This window comes from Carcharodon carcharias, chromosome 10 (genome assembly GCF_017639515.1).
Source record: "Carcharodon carcharias isolate sCarCar2 chromosome 10, sCarCar2.pri, whole genome shotgun sequence".
NCBI lineage: Eukaryota > Metazoa > Chordata > Chondrichthyes > Lamniformes > Lamnidae > Carcharodon > Carcharodon carcharias.
The window spans coordinates 146,229,691-146,251,738 of NC_054476.1; the positions used below are offsets into that span (position 1 = coordinate 146,229,691).

Genomic DNA, 22,048 nt, shown 5'->3' on the forward strand with positions numbered 1-22,048 from the left:
AGGGTGTGTGTGAGAGAGTGAGCAGTGATGTCCCTTGATCTGGCTGTGAGTGAGATGCCAGTGAATGTGTGATGGCCCTGTGAGTATTTGCATTTAGAATGATGAGGTGTTTGACTTACCCTGGTGGCAAGGATGAGATCGCCTCCCAAGCCGGATTGCTGCCCCTCCTGTGGCCAGAGCGGGGATAGAGGACATCACGATGGGCCTTCACGGCATCCAAAAGGCATTCCAGAGATGCATCACTGAATCAAGGCGGGGGGTGGTGGTGGCTGCAATCTTCTTGCCTTTCAGGGCCATGTCTTCTGTGCAGCTGTCGTGGGCTGGAAGCACTGAGTGGTGTGCACATGGCTGCACTTTAAATATGGCTCCCGGTGTGAGGAAGTGGCGAGTTGACAGCGTGGTGGGCGAATCGGAGGCCGCCCACCAGCGGAACGGCATGTTTCCTGGGAATGTATGATTAATGAGGCAGGATTGGGATGATATGCCGCGAAAATCCGCCATTGCAGCCAGCGGGTAAAATATCCTTTTTCCTTCCCGCTACCACACTTAGTATGTGTGTGTGTTGTGTATAAATGAGGAATGAGTGTGGGGCAGCTGGTCTAAGTGTCATAGTGCTTTAGGCTATATTCATGCATGGGATAATATTCATGAATGTTTTACATAAATCGGCGGAAATCGCAAGTGTGGACTTTATTTCATGACATTACTCTAGCTGATATTAATAGGCCACACCTGACGATGAATGAATGACTTTTTTAAAAGAGATTTCCATGTTGTAAATCCTTTTATAATAGGCTCTAGAGAGGATGAGGCAGACTGTATATGCTACATGACTAATGGCAAGTGCTCTCATATTAAACACTGTGACTGCACACCACTCAGCTGTTTATGACTCTCACTCACTTCCTGATAACTGAACGATTATTGGCAAACAGGTTATTCAGTGAACAGGAAACAACTGCTTCTCGTTAGGTTGACATGAGCAGACACAATCTGTCTCCGACAGATTTCTCCTTGTGTCTCCGGCATAAAACGGTTCAGACCACAGTATGTTATCATTAAAGAGGAATTGAACTCATAATTGTAATTGGTGGTCAGGTGAAATGTCATTTGCTCGTGCTGCTGTGCCCTGGATTTGTTTCTGTGAAGAGCAGGTCAGAGCCATACTGACTTCTTCTTCGGAAGTTGAGGAAATGATTGCGGAGAGGAATTTCCTGCTGCAAGCACTTCCTTCATAAATTTGATTGTTTTGTGGACAGGAAGCATTTGCAATAACTAGGTCTTTCCCACAGTTACATCAACACATCTAATATAGGGACCAATATCTCATAATGTAATACATAAATGGCCATTTACTGGTGTTGACTATAGGGTTCCATGGACTCTCGTTCCTGGGAAGAGATGGCAAACGCTCCTGAAGGCCATCAGATATTTGACCATCAAGGCCAAGAATACCAAATGCTTTTTGAATTCTGTGCTAAGGATTTTTCTCTATGTTCTTCTGTGCTTAGTTGCATATTACTTTTGCTGTACACTCAAGAAAATATTTTCAGCAATGATAGCCTTTATTTCTGGGCGGTTGATTCTGTATTTTGCAAGGTTAGAAATGAAACTTTCAGAGACTGTTTGATTAAGAGATCCTGGGAGTGTGTAAGTTTTTGTAGGGGGTCTTCAGGAATGTGTCAGTGTTTGCAGAGGATCTTGGAAATGCAAGACTATTTGGATAGGTACCCCAGGATTGTCAGTAATTACATAATTCCCTGAGAGGGTGTCAGTATTTGTAAGGGGTCCACAGGAGTGCACCAGTATTTTCAGGGGGCCCCTGGCATTATGGAGATGTTCCCATGGGTTCTCTGGGAATGTATCAATATTTACAGCTCATCCGCACAGAAAGGCTTAAAAAAATCACTGTTGTTTACCATGTTGCAATGAAATACAGCAAAAAATTGCTTCCCAGAGTTAAACTGAAAGCATGTCTCTGTTAGATTGCCAGCAATATGCTAATGATGTTGTTTTCTTCTCCTGACAGTGGTTTCACCTGGCAGTCCTGCACCCACTTTTGTACGCCATGAGTCTTATGACAGCCTGGGATCAGACCACAGTGGCCAAGAAGATGAGGAGTGGCTGTCACAGGTGAGGTTCCTGTTACTGCACAAGAAGCAGAGTTCTTGTGATTATCATTACTTTCTACTCTCCATAAACATCAGTTCACTCAAAACTCTGTTGCCTATAACCTAACTTATTACAAGTTCATTTACTTATTACCTTGTGTTCACTGACCTACATTGGTTCTCACTTTAGCAATTCTACATATTTAAAATGCCCATCGTTGTTTTCAAATCCTTCTAGGACTTCGGTCCCTCCTATCTCTGAAATTTCCTCCAGCTCTCGGTCTACGAGATCTCTGCACTCCTTCCATCCTGACTTCTTGCTCCATCGCTCCACCATCGGCAGCCAGCTGTCTCGACCCTGAGCTGTGGACTTCCATTCCTAAACCTTTCCATCTCCCTACCTGTTTCTCCTCCTTTAAGATACATCTTAAAACCCATCCTTTTTCACCTGTCCTAATACTCCTTCATATGGCATGGTGTAAAGCTTTGGTCTAAATGAAGAGCCATGGCACATTTTGCTATATTAAAAGTGCAAGTTGCTGTTTTGATGATCATCTTTAGGAGAGAAATTATATATTTGAATTTTTTTTTAGTTCAGAACATCCTTTTTTCAGTAATTTCTGATACATTCTTCTCATAGAAAGAAACAATTTGCAATTATATAGAGGGCAAAATTTTCCCTGTGGCTTCTGAACTCCGCCATCAGGCTGAAATGGGGGTCAGAAGCCTGCATTGGGCGGAATCTTGTTGAGGCATCGGGGCTCTCACCTGCCAGCTGGAGAGAACCGGGGGCTTCTTTTCAGGAAGGCATAAGTCAATCAGGCGGTGGCAAGGGCAGTGGTGGCCTTCTCCTGGAAGCAAGACCCTGGGAGCGGAAGTCAGGCCAAATGAGAGCTGCCAGCCAGTCAGAGGCTTGCAGTCTAGTGCGGAACAGTGCCACAGAGGAGGCCATGGTTGCTGCAGGAAAAACATCTAACGGAGTCCCAGGATTGCTGAGTGACCCAGGTCGCAGGTAAGTAATGGGGAGGGGGTGGGTTCATGGAGTCACTGGGAGAGGAGCTTAGGGGGGGTCTACAGCAAAGGCAGGGTCAATGGGCCCCCTCCCCACTTCCCAATATCAAGTCCCTTGATCAGGCAGAGTGCCTTTGACTGAGGGACCCCTCCTCCCCCACAGAGTTGACAAGCTGGCCATACAGTTTTACCTGTCGTGCATGCCACATGTTGACAGGCCCACCTGCCACTAAGTTAATACCAGCAGCGGTGAAATGAGGCCCTTAAGTGGTCATTAGTTGGCCACTTAAGGCCCTCGCTAGGCAGTGGGGCGAGAAGGTCAACCATGGGTCTTCCTGTCCAGAACTTAAATCTGGCAGAGGCGGGAAGGCGGCAAGGTTCCAGCATGCCATCATCCTGCCTAATTGCATGCCCTTCCCATTTTCAAGCTCAGCAGCAGTGAGAGCATAAGATTCTGCCGTCTGTCTGGGGAACAGTCATTCAATGTGATTTTCCTGGGAGCAGCCAGTTAATGACTAGAGGATGGGTTTGTTGTCCAACTAAGGACGGTGGGTGGGCAGTCTACAGTGGAGGGGCAATAAGAGGCCTTCCAGCTTGAAAGCAGCAGCAGGTAAGTGGAGTTACCCTCTATCCATTTTTTTAAAATTTGAAATATAAAATGGCCTTTGTAGTCAGACCACTGCTGTGGTGGGAGAGGGGAGCTCCTCCAGATCCAGGGGGCACAGCTTAAAAATAAGGGGTTGCCATTCAAGACGGAGATGAAGAAATTTTTCCTCAGAGGGTCGTTAGTCTTTGGAATTCTCTTCCTTAGAAAGCAGTGGAGGTTGAGTTCAAGGCTGAGCTGGACAGATTTTTGATCAACAAGGGAATCGAGGGGGGAACGGGGGCGCAGGCAGGAAAGTGGAGTCAAAGCTATGACCTTATTGAATGGAGGAGCAAGCTTGATGGGCTGAATGACCTATTCCTGCTCCTATTTTTTATGGTTTCACAAGGTGGCTGGTGGCTAACGCTGCATGAAGTCAGGCATCCAAGCCTACCTTATGTGCTGGCCCCATCCCCCTTCTGCCACCAGTAGGCCATCTCCAGGCAGCCAAGTTGCCCCCCACCACCTTTGGGAACCTGGAGGCCGACTAGAAAACCAATCCCTCCCCATTGCACCCCCAGGAAAATGACCAGAGATGTGGGTGAAGTCAGGAACTGGCACACAGGCCGGCAGCAGTACTTTTAAAGCTCGTCCGTCTCTGTTCCCATTGCAGCCCATAATATCTGATCATTCCCTTAGGACATCCCAAATACTAAACAACCAATGAATTTAGTCTTGAAGTGCAGACACTATTATTTCATCAAATGGGCCCACAAACAGAAAATGAGATAAATAACTAGATAATCTTCTTAGTGCGGTTTTCTTTGGTTGGGGATGGGCATATTGGCCAGGACATGCAAATATGCCAAAACAAGAAATACCTGGATAAACTCAGCCGGTCTGGCAGCATCGGCGGAGAAGAGTACAGTTGACGTTTCGAGTCCTCATGACCCTTCAACAGAACTAAGTAAAAATAGGAGAGGGGTGAAATATAAGCTGGTTGGGGGTGGGGGGAGAGATGGGGGGATGAGATGGGGGGGGGCGGTGTGGTTGTTGGGACAAGCAAGCAGTGATAAGAGGAGATAACCAAAAGATGTCACAGACAAAAGAATAAGGAGGTGTTGAAGGTGGTGATATTATCTAAAAAAATGTGCTAATTAAGAATGGATAGCAGGACAAGCAAGGTACAGATAGCTCTAGTGGGGGTGGGGTGAAATAAGACTAAAAAGGCATAAGAGGTATAGATGAATGATCGGTGGAATATATGAAAAATAATGGAAATAGTTGGGAAAAGAAAAATCTATATAAATTATTGGAAAAAACAAAAAGGAGGGGGAAGAAACAGAAAGGGGGTAGGGATGGAGGAGGGAGTTTAAGATCTAAAATTGTTGAACTCAATATTCAGTCCGGAAGGCTGTAAAGTGCCTAGTTGGAAGATAAGGTGCTGTTCCTCCAGTTTGCATTGAGCTTCACTGGAACAATGCAGCAGGCCAAGGACGGACATGTGGGCATGAGAGCAGAGTGGAGTGTTAAAATTTGAGAACAAGGGGGACCCTATCATGTTTCTGGGAGGGAGGAGAAGGCGTGAGGGCAGATGGGCGGGAGATGGGCTGGACACGGTTTCGGGCCCTGTCAACTACCGTGGGTGGAAAACCTTGGTTAAGGAAGAAGCCTGTTCCTGCCCCACGGAACTCATTTCTCGCTATCTTGACTCCCTTCTCTCTCCCCTTGTCCAGTCCCTTCCCACCTACATCCATGATTCCTCTGATACCTTGCATCACATCAGCAATTTCCAGTTCCCTGGCCCCAATCACCTCCTCTTCACCATGGACATCCAATCCCTCTACATCTCCATCCCCCACCGGAATGGTCTGAGGGCTCTCAGCTTCTTCCTCGAACAATCCCCATCCACCACTACTCTCCTCCGTCTGGCTGAACTTGTTCTCACACTGAACAATTTCTCCTTTAGCTCCTCTCACTTCAATAAAAGGTGTGGCTATGGGTACCTGCATAGGCCCCAGCTATGCCTGTCTCTTTATGGGGTATGTGGAGCATTCCTTGTTCCAGTCCTACTCCGGCCCCCTCCCACAACTCTTTCTCCGGTACATCGATGATTGCTTCGGTGCTGCTTCATGCTCTCGTTGGGACCTGGAAAAATGTATTAATTTTACTTCCAATCTCCACCCCACCATCATTTTCACATGGTCCATCTACGACACTTCTCTTCCCTTCCTTGACCTCTGTCTCAATTACTGGTGATAGACTGTCCACCAATATCCATTACAAGCCTACTGACTCCCACAGCTACCTCAACTACAGCTCCTCACACCCCGCTTCCTGTAAGGACTCCATCCCATTCTTTTGCCTCTGTAGCATCTGTTCTGATGATGCTACCTTCAAAAACAGTTCCTCTGACAGTCCTCCTTCTTCCCTAACCGAGGTTTTCCACCCACGGTAGTTGACAGGGCCCTCAACCGTGTCCGGCCCATCTCCCATGCATCCGCCCTCACACCTTCCTCTCCCTCCCAGAAACATGATAGGGTCCCCCTTGTCCTCACTTATCACCCCACCAACCTCCGCATTCAAAGGATCATCCTCCGCCATTTCTGCCAACTCCAGCATGACGCCACCACCAAACACATCTTTCCTTCACCGCCCCAGCGGCATTCCATAGGGATCATTCCCTCCGTGACACCCTGGTCCACTCCTCCATCATCCCCTACTCCTCAACCCCCTCCTATGGCACCTCCCCATGCGAACGCAAGATATGCCACACCTGCCCTTTCACTTCCCTCTCCTCACCATCCAAGGGCCCTAACACTCCGTTCAAGTGAAGCAACATTTCACTTGCATTTCCTTCAACTTAGTCTACTGCATTCGTTGCTCCCAATGCGGTTTCCTCTACATTGGAGAGACCAAACGCAGACTGGGTGGCCGCTTTGCAGAACACCTTTGGTCTGTCCACAAGCATGACCCAGACCTCCCTGTCACTTGCCATTTTAACCCTCCACCCTGCTCTGTTGCCCACGTCTGTCCTTGGCTTGCTGCATTGTTCCAGTGAAGCTCAAGGCAAACTGGAAGAACAGCACCTCATCTTCCGACTAGGCACTTTATAGCCTTCTGGACTGAATATTGAGTTCAACAATTTTAGATCTTAAACTCCCTCCTCCATCCCTACCCCCTTTCTGTTTCTTCCCCCTCCTTTTTGTTTTTTCCAATATTTTATATAGATTTTTTCTTTTCCCACCTATTTCCATTATTTTTAATATATTCCACTGATCATTTATCTATACCTCTTATGCCCTTTTAGTCTTATTTCACCCCACCCCCACTAGAGCTATCTGTACCTTGCTTGTCCTGCTATCCATTCTTAATTAGCACATTCTTTTAGATATATCATCACCTTCAACACCTCTTTGTTCTTTTGTCTTTGACATCTTTTGGTTATCTTTTCCCTATCACTGCTTGCTTGTCCCAACACCACCCCCTCTTCTCTCCACCCCCCACCCCCCAAACCAGCTTATATTTCACCTCTCTCCTATTTTTACTTAGTTCTGTTGAAGGGTCATGAGGACTCGAAACATCAACTGTACTCTTCTCCGCCGATGCTGGCAGACCTGCTAAGTTTTTCCAGGTATTTTTTATTTTTTGTTTTGGATTTCCAGCATCCGCAGTTTTTTGTTTTTATCCATGCAAATATGCCATCCTTGACTAAACAGATAGGACCTTCATTTAGAAACTCATCCCAATAATACCACTGTGATCCTGCAAGACTTCCACAGTATCTCTTAAAGGAGGATAGTGAGATAGAGGGGCAGAGAGGTTTAGGGAGGGAATTCCAGTATTCCAGGTTCACCAGACCAATTCCTGGGATGGCAGGTTTGTCATATAAGGAGAGATTGGTCGACTAGACCTGTATTCACTGGAGTTTAGGCGAATGAGAGGGGATGTCATTGAAACATAAAATTCTGACTGGGCTGGACAGGCTGGATACAGGGATGATGTTTCCTCTGCTGGGGTGGTCTAGAATAAGGGGTCACAGTCTCAGGATATGGGGTAGGCCATTTAGGACTGAGATGAGGAGAAACTTCTTCACTCAGAGGGTGGTGAACCTGTGGAATTCTCTATCACAAAGGGTTGTGGAGGCCAAGTCATTGAATATATTTAGGAAGGAAATAGATAGATTTCTGGACTCTAAAGGCATAAAGGGGTTTGGGGAGAGAGCGGGAGTATGGTGTTGAGATAAAGGATCAGCCATTATCGTATTGATTGGCAGAGCAGGCTTGAAGGGCCAAATGGCCTCCTCCTGCTCCTATTTTCTATTTTTCTACATATTAGTCCAGACAGGTGCCCAAGTCCTGGGGCAGAATTGTACAGCCCCTCCAGCTAGTGGATTTTCCAGTTCCACCAAAGTCAATGAACTTCTGAACAGCTCGCTACATTTTATGGTCCCACCCCCGCCGCGGCAGAGCCATAAAATTCTATGCCTAGAGTGTAGAACCTTGAATCGATCACCTAATGACTCTGAGGTAAGAGTAGTACCGACTGAACCAAGTTGATACCTAAAACAGAAAAAACATTTTTGTAATTCAGAAATTTTCTCTGTTATGTTCTGCCAAGTGTTCTGAACCCAGGTCCCAGTGTTATCAAGCCATCCATGTTGTAAGACTATGTTGTTCTTCACCATCATAGTGAGGATATAGTATTCTGAATAGAATGGCATTACAGCAGTCCAGATTCATGCTGATTTTACAAAAAATAAGAGTATTTTTTATGAAGGAAAACCATTATAAACTTCTTATTGAACAAACTTTAAAATCAAAAACCTTCTATAAAGGTGACTCAAAATTAACACTAGTGAGCTAGACCATGATCAATATATCTAATACCCAACCAGTGTCAGATGGATAGGACTTGTACAGCAGACTAGTCAATATTTTCCAACACCTGGCACATGTTTCATTCTTTTACCCCCACATCCAGGGGTCATGAAACTTGTGCAGCCTTTTTCTAAATCATTTCCAACAACCATTAGGTAAGTATGTGTATAAAATACTATTATATCTATTGACACCATTGTGTCAACCAATGAGTTGGAGACAGGGCAGGACTTATTACTGGTCTTAGAGAAAACCATCTATCTTGCAGCCAACAAAGTCAATTTACTCAGCAAACAGAATCTATTTAAACAGTGAACTACAGCAAACAGTCTACCATGTCTATCTAAAAAGAATCTCCATGAACTACAATACATTGGACTCACGACCGAAATTGCAATCATGTCTCCTGACAAAAGGTGGGTGATTCTCCAGCAAAATGCAGTGAGTGGAGGATAGTTACAAAATACAACTGTGTATAAAGTCAAACCGAGTCACTTACAGCAATGCGAGCTCCAGGCATAATTGACAGGGAGTTACCCAAATATCACCATTCTAGCTGGAAGTAGTTCTGTCACTAGCTGCAGCCATTAAATCCACTAAGGATACTTTGTAACTTGAATTTTTGGATTTGTTTGTTTTTCTGAAAGTGGATAGCTGCTTTCTAGCATGGAATCAGTGAATGATACAGTACAGGAAGAGGCCATTTGGCCCTGTGCCATCCCTCTGAAAAAGCTATTGAATTTGTCCCACTTCCCGGCTCTGTCCCTGTTGCCCTTTAAATTTTTTCCCAAGTATTTATCCAGTTTACTTTTGAAAGGTGATCCACTGGACTTGCTATTTAGTTAACTTCCGGCCTGAACCACAGGCAGCGATGTAGTGTAGAAACATCCTGGACAGGGATCGTGACCCTATCACTATGGTTTGTAGATGTATCAAGCCTCTGGTAGCTTTTCTGGTTACCTCAAATTTAATCATTTTAAATGAAGTTGCTGGTAATAAGGAGCACAATAATTGTGAGTGGAACAGAATTCATGGTCTATCTACTCAGTGTTTTAGAAAAGGCCAAGGGCCATTAATCATCCCAATCACCCTGGTGTACCTTCTTCCAGCCACATCAATCCTGTAGAACCTACAAGCAGAAGTTCAAAATAATACATCCCATTTCCGACAGTGTCAGATATACTGTTCTGAGTTCATTCCCTGCGCTGTGGAAGGAGGAGGAATAGGTCACTTGTCTTTAAAAGTTTCTTGAGGACAGCCCCCAGGGGTGACTGCCCCAGACAGGTTTTAATACAAGAAAAGGTGATGCGAACATTACTGTGCTATGCGGTAAAAAGAGCAGCTGTTGCTGAATTTTCCTTTTCAGCATGCAGTTCAGTTAATGCGTGCTGTCAGAATGCAAGGTAGGTGCAATATGTCTGCATTCGATGGAACAGCCGGTTCAGCAGTAACAGCTGGCCATAGCCTCAGTGAAAACTTCACAAGCATCTGCTCATTTTTCAGCTCTGCAACACTGATGGTGTCGATGATTAATCTGCAAAGCTGTTGTTTTTCTCCCCTGTGCATTTAAAAAAATGATTGCTTTGATATGAAAATGTAAAAATGCCTAAACATGTAGAATTCCCTTCATTGCTTTCGAAAAGATCTCTCTAACTTCTGCCGCTCCAACGAGAGAGGAAGGGCTTGACTGCTTGAATCAGAAATTAGTGACGTCCGATGTGACCTAGCTTGCGCTGAATCCTAACAGCACTTCCCCTTTTCACCAGCCCACCCACCCGATTTTACCGATCAGTATGCTTGTTCCTCCTACATAGCGTCGAGGACTAATAATTACAAGTCTCAAGAGCTGCTCCCAAGAAACATTCAGAGATCTTCCAATGTGCTTTGTTCTTTAATCAGCCCATCCTTGTAACGTGTGTTAATGTATTATTATAGGCAGAGTAATGGGTGCCTGGGAATAGTCACAGACGAGTAATCCATGCAGGGGGTTCAAATAGTTTAGCAATGGGTTACAAGCGAGAATCTAATCAAGAGCTTCAAGTGGTTCATATATTGAACAACAGATGGCTAGGAATAAGTTACAGGCTGGAATCTAATCGAGAGATTTAGATAGTTTAGTGATTGCATGCCATCAGTTTAATCAGGGGGTTCAGGTATATCTGTTAAAAGTAAATATTGACCAGACATGGGTTGTAGGCTGGAATCTGACTGAGGGGAATCAAGTGATTAAGTATAGAATGATGGATACTTGGGAGTGATAACAGGCCATTCATCCAATGAAAGGATTCAGATAGCATCATAATTGAAAGAGAATTTTAAGCAATTTAGAACTATCATCTGAACCTTAATATGAGATTCATTTCAAGGTGTCTTTTTTTTATAAAATGAATGCTTTTTGTACATTGTGTATTAATGGAGTTGTTTCATTTATTTTGGGTCAGTTAGTTTTCAAGGTGGACAGACATGAAAAATGTGGTGTGAATTAAGCATGACAACCTCAATGCAGATTAACTATTGAGTTGTAATTGCTAAAAAATCTATTGAGAAATAATTTGCAGTTGATTACCAAGAGCTCCATGTGTGTGTGCTGAAATTTTCTGGTCTTGTTATCAGAGGAGTTAATTAATCGCGGTGTCAGCCTTGGCTCAGTTGGTTGCATTCTTGCCTCTGAGTCAGAAATTGTAGGTTTAAATCCAGCTCCAGAGTCTTGAGCATATAATCCAGGTTTGAAACTCCAGTGCAGTCCTAAGACAGAGCAGCACAGTCCTTCAGTGGTTGAGACTGAGGCCCTTTTGCCTACAGAGGTAGCCATAAAAGATCTCATTTCAATATTTCAAAAAGGAGTATGGAAATTCTTCCCTATTTATATATTTATCCCTAAACCAGCATCCTTGAAGAAACAGATGGCCATTAGCACATTGCTATTTATAGGATCTTGCTGTGCACGAATTAGCTGTGACTTTTCCTACAGTGATTGCACTTCAAAAGTACCTTATTGGCTACTAAGTTCTTAGGGAAATCCTGAGGCTGTGAAAGGCACCATAAAAATACAAGTACTTTTTTATTAATGTTATTTTCTGTGTTTGCATTTCCATGATTCCATTACTGCAATTCCAGGATAGAGTTGTCAAATCTAAAGTGACTGTGATTGCTCCATAAAGCCTTACCCATTGTAGTGCACCAGAGGAAAAATGCTTTTGTTAGCTCCAATGTACCAGCTGATGTTGACATTACACCCCAGAAGGCCGGAGATGTTTGACATACTGATACCCATCACACAACCTGCAATATGTTTTTGAAATGAAGAGATTACTTGCATCTGAACTGTGACCTTCCTATATATATATAAACAAAAAAACTGCGGATGCTGGAAATCCAAAACAAAAACAAAATTACCTGGAAAAACTCAGCAGGTCTGGCAGCATCAGCGGAGAAGAAAAGAGTTGACGTTTCGATTCCTCACGACCCTTCGACAGAACTTGAGTTCGAGTCCAAGAAAGAGTTGAAATATAAGCTGGTTTAAGGTGTGTGGGGGGGGGGGGGGGGGGGGGGGCGGAGAGAGAGAGAAGTGGAGGGGGTTGGTGTGGTTGTAGGGACAAACAAGCAGTGATAGAAGCAGATCATCAAAAGATGTCAACAACAATAGAACAAAAGAACACATAGGTGTTAAAGTTGATGATATTATCTAAACGAATGTGCTAATTAAGAATGGATGGTAGGGCACTCAAGGTATAGCTCTAGCGGGGGTGGGGAGAGCATAAAAGATTTTAAAATACTTAAAAATAATGGAAATAGGTGGGAAAAGAAAAATCTATATAATTTATTGGAAAAAAAAAAGGAAGGGGGAAGCAGAAAGGGGGTGGGGATGGGGGAGGGAGCTCAAGACCTAAAGTTGTTGAATTCAATATTCAGTCTGGAAGGCTGTAAAGTGCCTAGTCGGAAGATGAGGTGTTATTCCTCCAGTTTGCGTTGGGCTTCACTGGAACAATGCAGCAAGCCAAGGACAGACATGTGGGCAAGAGAGCAGGGTGGAGTGTTAAAATGGCAAGCGACAGGGAGGTTTGGGTCATTCTTGCGGACAGACCTCACACCCCGCTTCCTGTAAGGACTCCATCCCATTCTCTCAGTTCCTTCGCCTCCGTCGCATCTGTTCCGATGATGCTGCCTTCAAAAACTGTTCCTCTGACATGTCCTCCTTCTTCCTTAACCGAGGTTTTCCACCCACGGTCGTTGACAGGGCCCTCAACCGTGTCCGGCCCATCTCCCGTGCATCCGCCCTCACGCCTTCTCCTCCCTCCCAGAAACATGATAGGGTCCCCCTTGTCCTCACTTATCACCCCACCAGCCTCCGCATTCAAGGGATCATCCTCCGCCATTTCCGCCAACTCCAGCATGATGCCACCACCAAACACATCTTCCCTTCACCCCCCTATCGGCATTCCGTAGGGATCGCTCCCTCCGGGACACCCTGGTCCACTCTTCCATCACCCCCTACTCCTCAACCCCCTCCTATGGCACCACCCCATGCCCACGCAAAAGATGCAACACCTGCCCCTTCACTTCCTCTCTCACTGTCCAAGGGCCCAAACACTCCTTTCAAGTGAAGCAGCATTTCACTTGCATTTCTCCCAACTTAGTCTACTGCATTTGTTGCTCCCAATGTGGTCTCCTCTACATTGGAGAGACCAAACGTAAGCTGGGCGACCGCTTTGCAGAACACCTGCGGTCTGTCCACAAGAATGACCCAAACCTCCCTGTCGCTTGCCATTTTAACACTCCACCCTGCTCTCTTGCCCACATGTCTGTCCTTGGCTTGCTGCATTGTTCCAGTGAAGCCCAACACAAACTGGAGGAACAACACCTCATCTTCCGACTAGGCATTTTACAGCCTTCCGGACTGAATATTGAATTCAACAACTTTAGGTCTTGAGCTCCCTCCCCCATCCCCACCCCCTTTCTATTTCCCCCTTCCTTTTTTTTCCAATAAATTATATAGATTTTTCTTTTCCCACCTATTTCCATTATTTTTAAATATTTTAAAATCTTTTATGCTCTCCCCACCCCCACTACCCCGCTAGAGCTATACCTTGAGTGCCCTACCATCCATCCTTAATTAGCACATTCGTTTAGACAATATCACCAACTTTAACACCTATGTGTTCTTTTGTTCTATTGTTGTTGACATCTTTTGATGATCTGCTTCTATCACTGCTTGTTTGTCCCTACAACCACACCAACCCCCTCCACTTCTCTCTCTCTCTCTCTCCGCACCCCCCCCCCCCCCCCCCACCACACACCTTAAACCAGCTTATATTTCAACTCTTTCTTGGACTCGAACTCAAGTTCTGTCGAAGGGTCATGAGGACTCGAAATGTCAACTCTTTTCTTCTCCGCCGATGCTGCCAGACCTGCTGAGTTTTTCCAGGTAATTCTGTTTTTGTTTTGTGACCTTCCTATGTTGGGGTAATCTAAAGCATGGGGGCAGAACTTTTAAAATTAGAGCTTTGCTATTCAGGGGTGATGTCAGGAAGGACTTCACACAAACGATAATGGAAATCTGGAACTCCTTCAAAAGCTGGTGGGCTGGGGTCTTTTGAGAATTTCAAAAATGTGGTTTTCTGAAGAAGAGTTATATGGACTCAAAACGCTAACTCTGTTTCTCTCTCCACAGATACTGCTAGACCTACTGAGTTTTTCCAGCATTTTCTGTTTTTATTTCAGATTTCCAGCATCCACAATATTTTGCTTTTATTGACATATTTTTGTTAGGCAAGGTTATTAAGGGTTATGGAACTAAGGCGGGTAAATAAGGTTAAGATAAAGATCAGCTGTGATTTAGTTGAATATGGAAGAGGCTTGAGGGGCTGACTGGTCCCTCCTGCTCCTCTATTCCTATGTTGCTTAGAGCTGCTTTGTTGCAACAAGTTTGGGCATAAATTTGAGACCAAGATTTCAGCTGTGGGAGAAAGAAATTCTTTGACCACTAGGTGTAGTGGCAACATAAATGTGTTCTGTTAAATATTTCCAGTGAAATACAGTAGTAAACTCCTTAGTTTTGAAAGCATTTACAATTTTCGTTGAGATATGAAACAGCTAAACAGTTTTACATAGCCTTTGCGATGTCACCACTCAAAACACCCAGAGGAATTCCTTCCCATATTTTGCATTATCTTCCTCAGCCAAGTTGCTAAGAAAATGGTCAAGAACACAACACAAGAATTAGGGAAGGGCATAGGCCATTAGGCCCTCGAATTTGTTCCACCATTCGATAAGATCATGGCTGATCTGATTGTGGCCTTAACTCCATTTTTTGTCTGTCCCCCCATAACCCTTGACCCCTTTCTCAATCAAAAATCTATCTATCTCAACCTTGAATATTTGATAAAAGCAAAATACTGCAGATGCTGGAAATCTGAAATAAAAACAAAAATACCTGGAAAAACTCAGCAGGTCTGACAGTATCTGCGGAGAGGAATACAGTTGACGTTTCGAGTCTGAATGACTCTTCATCAGAGCTTCCACTATTTTCTGGGGAAGAGAATTCCACAGACTAACGACCCTCAGAGAGAAAAAATTCTCCTTAATTAAGTCTTAAATGGGAGGACCCTTAATTTTAAACTGTGTCTCCTACCTAATTTTAGACTCCTCAAAAGGGGAAATATCCTCTCAGCATCCACTCTGTCAAGTATCCTCAGGATCTTATATGTTTCAATAAGATCACCTCTCATTCTTCCAAATTCTAAAGAACATAGGCCCAACCTGCTCAACTTTTCTTCATTAGACAAGCCCCTTCATCGCAGGAATCAGTTGAGTGAACTTCTTCTCAACTCCTTCCATTGCAGTTATATCCTTTATTAACAAAGGAGACCAAAACTGTACACAATACTCCAGATGTGGTCTCACTAAGGCCCTGTACAGCTGTAGCAACACTTCCCTACTTTTATACTTGATTCCCTTTGCAATAAGCACCAACATTCCATTTGCCTTCCTAATCATTTGCTACACCTGCATTAACTTTTTGTGATTCATGTACATGGACACCCAGATCCCTCTGCACTGCAGAGTTCTGCATTCTCTCTCCATTCAAATAATTTACTGCTTTTTTATTATTACTTTCAAAGTGAACGATTCACGTTTTCCCACATTAAATTCCATCTGCCAAATTTTTGCCCACTTGCTATATCCCTTTGTAGACTCTTTATCTGCTCTTGACAGCTTACTTTCCTACCTATCTTGATGTCATCAGCAAACTTAGCTACCTTACATTCAGTTCCTTCATCAAAATCATTGATTAAGTCCCGAGCAAGTTGAGATGGTGGAGGGCGAGGGGGAGATCTAGAGTGAGCTGAGCTATAGTACTCATTTTTTTAATTAAAGGCTGTAACAGAGTAGGATCAGCAGGATCCTGGGAGCAGGTGTTCTTTTCCCACAGTGATTTCAGCAAAGGTGAATCAAAGGAAATGAGGAATAAATCCATGGCCTTGTTTAAGGCCATTTCACTTCTCTAACAGCCCTGGATATTTGAACTGAAAAATACCACCTCAGGTCGACATAAACACTCACCTCTTATTGTCTGATCATAATCTTCCAATACTTAGTGCGACTGCATCTGGTACAAGATTTTTAAAAATATTCACAGCGGGAGGAATTTAGATTAAGTAGTCTTTTGATGTGCTGACATGACTGTGGTGGGTTCTTTTGTAAATGGCGGAAGTTTTAGTTTAGTAATTGTGCATTGGATGACTCCCATCAGATCTAACTTGACTCTGTTATGTAAAGGCAGGTCAATCTGACCGTGGTTGGAGGAGAAACAGAAAATATTCTCGATTAAATCTCTTAAGAGATTGTGCTTCTCCAGAACATCTGTTACTGTGTGCTGTGTGTAAAATATGTGCTGTTTACCTCAGTTTTCAAATTTAGTTCGGTGAACTTCAGCGGTTTATTTTTTATTTCCACATCAGGTATGTGGGACTAATCGTACAGCAGCTCTTTCAAAGAGCCAGCACAGTCACGATTGGCCAAATGGCCTTGTTCAGTGCCTAGTTTCTAAAGAGACAATTAGTATTACTGAGAGTGCATAATAAAACATAAAATAAGCAAAGGCCAGTTGAACCACCTGGTCCATTCTTCTCACCAACTTTCATACATCCTTTTGTACAACCATCCAAGCTTTTGGATTTTGCAAAGATGGATCCTGACAACATTCCAGCAATAATATTGAAGACTTGTGCTCCAGAAATAGCCTCATCCCTAACCAATCTGTTCCAGTACAGTTACAATGCAGGCATCTACCCAGCAATGTAGAAAATTGCCCAGGTACGTGCTGTCCACAAAAAGCAGGACAAATCCAACCTGGCCAAGTACTGCCCTGTCAGCATACTCTCGATCATCAGCAAAGTGATGGAACGGGTGATCAACAATGCTATCAAGCAGCACTTAGTCATCAATAATCTGCTCACTGGGTTCCAACAGGGCTACTCAGCTCCTGACCTCATTTCAGCCTTGATCCAAATATGGACAAAAGAACTGAATGCAAGAGGTGAGATGAGAGTAACTGCTGTTGACATCAAGGCAGCATTTGACCAAGGTTGGCATCAAGGAGCCCTGGCAAACCAAAGTCAATGAGAATCAGGAGGTGAAATCTCCACAAGTTGCAGCTATTCCTATCACAAAGGAAGTTGGAGGCCAATTGTCTCTGTCCCAGGATATTACTGCAAGAGTTCTTCAGGGTATTGCCCAAGTCTTTTCCTCTAAATAAGGTCAGAAGTGGGGATGTTTGCCATTGGCTGTGCTATGTTCAGCACCATTCTTGACTCCTCAAATACTGAAGCAGTCCATGTCCATTTGCAGCAAGACCTGGACAACATTCAAGCTTAGGCTGATAAGTGGAGAATAACATTCACACCACACAAGTGCCAGGCAATGGCCATCTCCAACAACAGAGAAGCGAACTATCGCCCCTTGACATTCAATGGCATTACCATCACTAAATTCCCCGCTATCAATATCCTGATCAAAAGCTGAATTGGACCAACCATATAAATACTGTGGCTACAAGAGCAAGTCAGAGGCTGGGAATTCTGCAGAGAGCAATTCACCTCCTAATTCCCCAAAGCCTGCCCACCATCTACAAGGCACAAGTCAGGAATGTGATGGAATACTCTCGACTTGCCTGGATGAGTGCAGCTTCAACAAGACTCAAGAAGCTTGACACCGTCCAGGACAAAGCAGCTGCTTGACTGACACCCCATCCACCACCTTAAACATTCACTCCCTCCACAGGCAGTGGCACAGTGGCAGCAGTGTGTACAATCTACAAGACACACAGCAGGAACTCACCAAGGCTCATTCGACAGCATCCTCCAAACTTGTGACCTTGACTGCCTCAGACAAGGGCAGCAGGCACATGAGAACACACCACCTGAAAGTTCCCCTCCAAGCCACACACCGTCCTGACTATCGCTGGCTCAGAAGCCTGGAACTCCCTCCCTAACAGCACTGTGGATGACACTACACTACATCAACTGCAGAGATTCAGGAAGGAAGCTCACCACCACCGTTTCAATGGTAATTAGGGATGGGCAATAAATGCTGGCCTAGCCAGTGACACCCACACCCTGTGAATGAATAAGTAAAAACAAGGCTCTGTCATGAACTCAACTTCAGCACTTTTAATCTCTCAAGCCAAGATTCTGCAAATTATTCCTGCCACACGTAAAACAAGTGCAAACTGAAGAGCATCTATTTTACATTTAAAGAATGAATTTATATTATGCATTATCACATCATCAAATTATCTCGAAAAACTTCATACCATAAATTATATTTCAGGCCAATTACCTTTAATGGCCTTTCCAGTGCAACAGCTACTTGCAAACTACCCCATACTCTGTTTATCATTGTACCTTCCAATTGGTTCCAGGACTTGAGTGTATCATTTGCACTGGCATGCCACTATATTACTTGGGGGATGGGGTGGGACAAGCTGTGCTGAATTATCAGAGCTCCCATCCTTCAAATGAAACATTACTGTAAGGCTCAGTCTCTCTGTTCCAGTGGTTCAAGTGTATGTCGGCAATTCCATGACACCACTTGAAGTACTTAGCAGTTTTGTTCCATCCACCATCAGTATAAATAAATTATCTCGAAAAACTTCATACCATAAATTATATTTCAGTCATTGAATTTTGGAATTATCTTCTTAAATATCTCTTCCTCCTTTCTACCTTTCTCTTTCTTTAACTTGCTACCTTTTTGACCAACCTTTTGCCCACCTGTCCTAATATTTCCTTATATGGCTCAGTGTCAGATTTTGAATGAAAATGCCTCTGTGAAGAACCATGAGATGTTTTACTATGTTATAGATGCTTTATAAATGTCAGTTGTCATTACGTTTCATTGCTGTTTGTGAGAACTTACAGTGCAAAATGACTGCAGCGTCTGTCTGACCAGCAACAGGGACTGCACTTCAGAGTAATTCATTGTATATAACATGGTTTGGGACGTTTCTCAGATCTGATAAGGTGCTTTATAAATGCAAGCCTTTTTGATTCTTCTGCTAATATAATACTTGCGTGCACTCGTTTTGCTGATGTCTATGTCTGTTGATGTGTCCACAGTTCATAGACATGTTCCCCATGGCTTCTTCTGCGTTGTTTTTTTAACTTTGAGTGTTTATTTCCAGGTTGAGATTGTGACACACACAGGACCCCATAGGCGTCTATGGATGGGGCCACAGTTTCAGTTTAAGACAATCCACCCTTCAGGACAAACAACAGTGATCTCTTCCAGTTCCTCAGTACTTCAGTCACATGGACCCTGTGACACACCACAGCCACTCATGGACTTTGATACTGATGATCTAGAACTCAACAGTCTGAGGTAAGGAAACTCTTCAAAGTATGCGAGCCCTGGTTTTCTGAACCTTGCCAGGGATGCAGGGTCTCACTGGTGTTGGAAAATCTGTTCCTTCATTTCATGTGCTTGAATTGCTTCCCACCTACAATTTGGGATGAGGAAATTAAGCTGTGCTACCAGGATGGCAAGCATCATTTCAGTATTTAAAACGTGCAAAAGAGGATACCACATTGAATTTCACTCGTTTGGGTGGGGATCTGTTTATAAAATAATGATTACCCATGTAAGGTGGGTGCAGCCCAGGAAAATGTCTTTACTCACTTTGGGGTGTTCCTTTAGACTAGTTTGTTGTTGGTGGTGGATTCATTGTTGAAGTGTAAATTGTATTTGCAGTGAGCTTATGAATCAAACATCTTGCTTTTCTCTTCTGATCCCTTTGATTTTTGCCTTTTTGTTCAAGCCAACGTGCATGTGGCTAGAGTTTTGATAATCACTGCTGTAATGCAAGTTACAGCGAAACATTTGGCTGTTTCCACATCACTGCATGAATTGGTTGAAGCAGACCAATTCCTAAGGGCATATCTTCAGGTACAAAGACGTCTTGGGGTTTATTCAAACCAGTCCCTGACCAAAGTCCAATGTTATGGGTAGGTTAGAGGAGACCTGCATTCTGCTTCTCCATTTCATGAGAAAGGCAATGAGTGAGCAACATTAACTGCCCAATGAGTGAGATGCCTCTCAAGGTGATAGCATTGCTTTTATGAAAAGGCAGCTGAAGGAGACGTTCTGCAGCCCAATTCTGTATAAAACCAGTGAATGATGCCCTGGTTCTAGGGAAAGCACCCAACCACATTTCCACTGAAAGAAAAACATTAGCTGATGGGGAAACAGGATTTTATCATTGGAATATAGGTTCCACAGATCAATTCCAATGTAGGCATCAGCAAGAAGGACTTCAATTTCATAAAGATGTAGCTCATCTCGGAGCACAGAAATTACGGCAGAAGTTAATGCCCTCTGCTGTGGCAAATTTGGTGGTGGGGGCATTTCATCAGGTAGAAGGATGATGGGTGGCAACCCACTGCCTTCCCGCCACTGCCCCAATTAAGTCAATGGCGGGAAGGCCTGTGGATAGCCTTCCCACCCTGCTTCCAATTGAGGCCATTAGGTAGGCAATTAATGCCCACCGCCATCAAATCCCACCATCGCTGCTATTAACCCAAAGGCAGGCAGGAAGCTCACCATGCAGGGAGCGCAACAAGCAAACCCATGTAGGGTTGCTTGCAAGCTCCCAGAGGATGGGGGTGCAGAGGCCGCCCTTGTCCACATACACTTAGTCAAGGTACGCAGCATTGAGAAGAGGTGCCCGCTGAGGGCCACTTTTTCCTGCCCTTGGTGCAGCTCTCGGCAGGTGGGACTTCCAACCCTAGGGTCTTTGACACCAAGGAACTTCCGCTGCTGCCAAGTGAAGTGCCTGATTGGACAAAAGCCCCATCTCCTCCATTAACTATTGCCCTACATCCTGCAGATTGGTGTCCATTATCCAGAGAACAGTCACAATGATTTCATTCCATAGCAGTTCACAGTGCCTGAAAATGAACAAGTGGTTCAAAGTAACTGTGGCTGATGACCCTGATTAGAAACCATTGTGCAATAGCAGAAAACAAATACAACGTAGCCTATGCCATCACCCAGGTTACTATGGGCACACCCTAGGCATGTTGATTCAGTTGTTTGGAGTACTTTTCCAGTTCAAGTACAGTATAATTTGAGCACTGTAGCCCTCCTTTTGCATTGGTCAAAGATGTTTCTGCACATTATCTCAAGAGTCTTCTCTTCTGCATCAATGTGACATCTGTATTTCAGTAGTCTCTCTGAGTAACAATCTGAACGTCATGCCTGGCATGTGACATTTACATTTGTAAAGGACTTTAAGCGCTCTTTAAAATGCAGTAGTTCATTTGTGATCACTAACTTGCGTATATGTTACATAAACTGCTTTTTGCTTAACTCTAATACTAGAACTTGTGAAGTGTGATTTAGCTCGACAAAATACACCCATAATGAACAGCCTTTACTCTACTTTTGCATTATCTAGAATAGGATAGGGAAGCAGAGTAAGTATAATGAATATAAAAGCAAAATACTGTAGATGCTGGAAATCTGAAATAAAAACACAAAATGCTGGAAAAACTCAGCAGGTCCGACAGCATCTGTGGAGAGAAACAGAGTTAACGTTTTGAGTCCATATGACCCTTCTTCAGATTATAATGAATCATATGTTACTGAACATGTGGTACTGATACTAAAAGAAAAGAAAGAACTTGGATTTATATAATGACTTCCATCAACACAGGATGTCCTAAAGTGTCTTACAGCCAATGAAATCCTCCTGAAGTGCCTGCTGCAAGAAATGCAACAGCCAATTGTGCACGGCCAGGTCCTACAAACAGCAATGATAATGACCAGATAATCTATTTTAGTGATATTGGTTGAGGAATAAATATGTCTGGGAAAATTCCCCTGCTTTTCTTCAAATAGTACCTTGGGATTTTTACATCCATCTGAGAGGTCAAACTGGGCCTCAGTTTAATGTCTTATCTGAA

General features: G+C 43.9%; 1 protein-coding gene across 5 annotated transcripts in view; it reads left to right on the plus strand.

Annotated features, from left to right (window-relative positions):
• bcas3 (BCAS3 microtubule associated cell migration factor) overlaps positions 1-22,048 on the plus strand; it is a 1,011,809-nt gene that overhangs the window by 570,274 nt on the left and 419,487 nt on the right. For all 5 annotated transcript variants that reach the window (XM_041197205.1, XM_041197207.1, XM_041197208.1 and 2 more), the window contains 2 exons: positions 2,030-2,133; positions 19,270-19,466. In XM_041197205.1, coding sequence (XP_041053139.1) covers positions 2,030-2,133; positions 19,270-19,466 — 301 coding nt within the window. The remainder of the gene's footprint in view (positions 1-2,029; positions 2,134-19,269; positions 19,467-22,048) is intronic.